Source organism: Juglans regia, chromosome 14, assembly GCF_001411555.2.
Source record: "Juglans regia cultivar Chandler chromosome 14, Walnut 2.0, whole genome shotgun sequence".
Taxonomy (NCBI): domain Eukaryota; kingdom Viridiplantae; phylum Streptophyta; class Magnoliopsida; order Fagales; family Juglandaceae; genus Juglans; species Juglans regia.
In genome coordinates this window covers 13,599,739-13,604,638 of record NC_049914.1, presented here as the reverse complement: position 1 = coordinate 13,604,638, position 4,900 = coordinate 13,599,739, and the positions used below count along the sequence as shown (strand labels likewise).

General features: G+C 33.5%; 1 protein-coding gene across 1 annotated transcript; it reads left to right on the top strand.

Annotated features, from left to right (window-relative positions):
* Window positions 1-258: 258 nt before the first annotated feature.
* Window positions 259-2,711, top strand: LOC108990298 (alpha carbonic anhydrase 7-like). Its single transcript, XM_018964226.2, has 6 exons — window positions 259-373; window positions 757-974; window positions 1,342-1,551; window positions 1,637-1,804; window positions 1,905-1,958; window positions 2,431-2,711. Exons 1-6 carry the CDS (start codon window positions 283-285, stop codon window positions 2,512-2,514), a joined length of 825 nt encoding a protein of 274 aa, XP_018819771.1. The 5' UTR covers window positions 259-282; the 3' UTR covers window positions 2,515-2,711.
* Window positions 2,712-4,900: the final 2,189 nt, after the last annotated feature.

Below are 4,900 nucleotides of genomic sequence, written 5' to 3'. Positions count from 1 at the left end.
AGGAACAACTACAAGGCCACCTGGGTCGTCTTCTAAACAGTAATTAATTAAAATATTGGGGAAGAAAAGGCAACTTCTCACTATGTTCCTATTTTCCAACCGGCTAGCTGAAATGAACATTAATTTGGCAAATAAACAAGAAAAGGACTTCAATTTTCAAACGCCTTTCTTCAATGCGCGTAGAACGATTTGGTGCCACATGATGTGTATATATATGCCCATCCCGAGTGCTCAAACCTCTCCAACACATTGCAAAATCGTGGAAATTCCAAGATCGAAAAGATGAAGCTTGAAACCCAATTCTTGTTTTGCATTTTCTTCATTAATGTTCTTGTTTTGCATTCATCCCGGCCTGCAACATCTCAAGAAGTTGGTAAGCCAAAATCCAATGCTTCTCATGTATTGAAATCCATATAATTTTGTTTCCATCAATATATAGACGCATGCAGGACGCTTCCAAAGACTTTCTTCAAGGCGTTTCTGTAGTTCTATCTTGTTTTCTTCAGTAATCTTATATTTTAGAACTTAGATTTTCATCAGTCTTATAATCATTATTCTTTCACTTTCTTTCAACAATCTGTCTTTCATTAATAATAATGCTAGTTGTTTTCACCTAATAACTTCTTTAGTACCATTGTAATTCAGCTTTTGGCCTGTGATGTATAGATCACATTCCTTGTTCTCGTAAATTTGTGAAGTAAAGGTGTTGTCATAATATAAATGTATTCATTCCCGCCCCTTTCCTTAATGGTGCAGATGATGAACGAGAATTTGACTACAGTGAGAAAAGTGGAAAGGGGCCGTCTCAATGGGGAGAGATTCACCCTGATTGGAGCCTGTGCAAAGATGGATCAATGCAATCTCCGATTGATTTGCTGAATGAAAGGGTGGAAATAGTTTCCCGTTTAGGGAGACTTAATCGGAATTACCGTCCCTCTAATGCCACTCTCAAAAATCGAGGCCATGACATGAAGGTAAGCAAAAGATCATTAATCAAGAGGGAATTATTAAAGAGAAATAAATGAAATAAATAATGGGAATGCAATAGAGTGAGATTCCATGTACACCAACTAGAAGACAAATCATTATAGCTATTTTGATAAGTCATGGGAGTGATAGCGATATATTAATATTTCTTTCCATATATTATAATAATTATGATCACAAAAGAACAAATAATGCAAGGATGTAGCTAGCTGTTGGGTTTGGTGAGATTTTCTGGTAAAGAGCATGCGCAAGTCTTAAGAAATCTGCAAATTATTTTTCCTTCCTTTAATTTCACGATTTCTTTGAAGTAAGTAACCATTCTTCTTCTTGATTAATTAATGTTTGTGAATGCAGCTGGAATGGGTAGGCGGCGCAGGATATATTGAAATAAATGGTACCCAATATGTACTCCGGCAAAGCCATTGGCACTCTCCCTCTGAACACACTATCAATGGCCGGAGGTTTGATCTAGAGGTGCACATGGTCCATGAGAGTTCCGATGGAAAAGTTGCCGTGGTCGGAATTATGTACACGATTGGACGCCCTGATTCTTTCTTGTCATCGGTAAATAAAAATCAAAGACTCTCTCTCTCTCTCCCCCTCTAGACTCTCTGATCTAATGGCTTGTGTTGTGTATGACTGCGTACAGATGAGGCAGCACTTGTCAACTGTTGCCGGTAACAGAGAAGAAGTGACAGAGGTGGGAATCGTCGACCCAAAGAACATAAAGATAGGCAGTAGAAAGTATTACAGATACATTGGATCCCTTACAATTCCCCCTTGTACTCAAAATGTTGTATGGACCATCGTGAGAAAGGTATGTAATTTGTTCCTTTTTTTTGCCAACTCTTGTATTGTTATTAAAGATGTAAATATTTCCCGGCCTAACACTGACGATCAAGTTAACTCATGATCAGGTGAGGACTATTACACGAGAACAAGTTAGGTTGCTCCGCGTGGCCGTTCATGATGTGAGTATATCCACTCTCACACTCGATTATTCCTTTATATATCAAACATGTACATATCACATCCAAAGTTTCAATTTCTTTACGAGGGGACGGGTATTTCTGAATGAGAAGTATTATAGACTCAAAGATTTTTTTTATAAAAGTAGACTAAAATATTAAAATGGTTTCATGTTTTACTTCGCAATAAAATTAATTTTATAATTGGACGTATCACATCAAGTAATGTTGCATGTCAGTTGGTAATTTAAAATGCAAATTCAAAAAAATAAGGATAATATTCCTTCTAAAAAACACCATTTTACTCAGTACGGGGTAGAACTGATCTTACATTTTAAAACTCTCTATTCTAATTCATCAATTTATAATCAGTCCAAAGTGTTCGAGTGCAACAAATTAATTAAATTCAAGAGCTAGGGCATTGTATATATTCATGTAGTAATTAAAGATGGTCGTTGTTCCTTATTTTTTGCAGGAGTCAGAAACAAATGCAAGACCACTACAACCAATAAATAGGCGGTCAGTGCATCTATATAGACCAAGTGAAGTGGAAGATTAAATTCTCATCATTTTACAGCTCGAATGCAACCATCAACCTATGAAATGGCGTCTTTATTTCATTTGTTATACATTGTTTTTGGTGTTGATGGAACATAGGATAGAATTGAGGCTTAGAACTTAATTGAGGCGGATTACAATATACATGATGTATTAAATTTATTTCCTTTGTTATACATTGTTTATTCTTCGAGAGCATTTATATGAGTAAATTTACCACCAAGAGGTTATATCTATATATATCACTACAACAAATATGACTTTTAGGGACGAACTAAATAAATAGACTTTACAAAACCGTTTGACCGGATAAATATCCGTTCGAACAATATTTTTTGTGACGGATTAAATCGTCTAAAAAAGTTTTTTTCGTTCGAACGGAAAAAAATCCGTTCAAACAGATCAAGAAAAACGTGTTTATTTCCTTTGTTATACATTATTTATTCTTCGAGAGCATTTATATGAGTAAATTTACCACCTAGAGGATTATATCTATATATATATCTACCTTCCACGATCAAGACAAAGTGCTTTCTAATGCTTGAAACTCTTCTGTCATGTGTATTGATTATGCAGCAGCAAATTGTGAACATATATAGCTCTTTTTTCATAGTCTGCAATTCTATTATATTATTTCAGACTATTCCAACCAAAATAAAATTTGAAATATGTGATCTCCTTCTACTTCCGATATTAATTAATACTTGATCTTATATTAATTAATGCTTTCGTAACTGAGCAAGCAGTTGGGTCTATTCCTGGCCTACAAGAGATTGGGTTTTTTGAGACAAATAATTTTGTCACAAAAAACCCAATTTTAGTCCCAAAACATTTTTGGAGATGAAAAAATTTAGTTTTCAATTTGTCTCGAAAAGTCTGTCTCAAAAGGTTTTTGGAGACGGATTGATTTTTGTCTCAAAAAATAATTTTTAGGGATGAGATTAGGCAGAACCAGTCGAAATTGTTTGAACGGGCTTTTTCTTTTAAGATGAACCATTTTCGTTTCAAAAAACCATTCGAATGGAATCCAATCAGTTCGAACCGACATAAACCGTTCGAACTATAAGAAATTTTGATTCGAACTAATGACCATGTTTGATCCTATTCAAACAGACGGAGTGTTCGAATAGATTTTAGGCATCCGAACTAATAAATTTTTCCAAGGACTTGTGTTCGAACATAAATTTTGTCCGTTTGAACAGATTTTTTATTTTTGAAACTTATGTTCATTCGAACATGGTTTTGCATATTAATGTTGTTCAAACTAATATTTTATTTTTCGAACGACCGTATGGACTATATTTCTTAGTTGTCCTTCGAATGGATTAATTTTTGTTCGAATGGATTTATAAATGGTAATTTACTGTTTAAACTGGTTATATACCATTTGAACGGTATTAATCATACAAAATTGAATTTAATTAAAAATACCATAATAATATTACACAAATTGTAATTCAAATATCACAATTGTTCAATTGTTTTGGAACATCATAATAGAAAGACAGTTAAAATAAATAAATAAATTTTAAGATTGTGGTGGGTCATAGAGTTTTGGGACATCATTGAATGCAATTGTTCAAACACTTTTTGTGCCTCTGTCTCCAGTCTCTTCTACATGTTCTCTTCTAATCTTGCCTCAAAATCCGTTGCTTGATCTAATCGGGTCAGTAACTTTTTTTTCTTGGACCTCAATCGTTCTATTTCAAGTGTTGTTTTCTCTAATTCCTTAGTCTTGTCGTCATTCGATCTGGCTTCACGCAACATCCTAAGCCCCTCAAAGAACCAGAACGTGATCCAAGAACTTGAAAAAAGATTTGAGCATCATTGACAAATGATTCATCAGATGGATCCGCAACAGTTTCTTAAGAGATAACTTGTCCTACAAAGCAAACATTAAAGTTAGTATAAATAACAAAAATATTATTAGACAATAGAATTAAAGAAACTTAAACTTACATAATTTACCTTTGCTTCGGGATAGGTTCTAACACTATCACGATTTTTATGTGCTTTAGCATACATTTAGGTCAGATCATAGTCATCAGGACTTTCTTGTTCCTACAAAAGAAAAATCTATATTAGAACTTAAATCAAAAAAGTGTATTAGATGTTAATATTTAACGGGGACTAGAATAACTTATCATTTTTTTTTACAAACGATAAAAAGTTTGAGAACCCGCATGATGATGTATTGTTAAATTTTATCTATTTACTTTGTTCATAATACTCCATTTCTAAAAAAAAATATTATGTCTATTTGTTTAATACATCTATCATATACTATTAAAAAAAATATAGTAGTGAAATTACATGATAAGCAGGATCTTCAAACATATCACAAACCTTCTCTCATTCGTTTGGGGCCATTGCTTGGAATGGATTTT

Excerpts from the sequence above, each read along its gene's own strand:
- LOC108990298 (XM_018964226.2), top strand. The coding sequence starts at position 283 with ATGAAGCTTGAAACCCAATTCTTGTTTTGCATTTTCTTCATTAATGTT. Across the intron at positions 374-756 it reads TGCAACATCTCAAGAAGTTG|ATGATGAACGAGAATTTGAC; the intron begins GTAAGCCAAAAT and ends TTAATGGTGCAG. Across the intron at positions 1,959-2,430 it reads TCCGCGTGGCCGTTCATGAT|GAGTCAGAAACAAATGCAAG; the intron begins GTGAGTATATCC and ends TATTTTTTGCAG.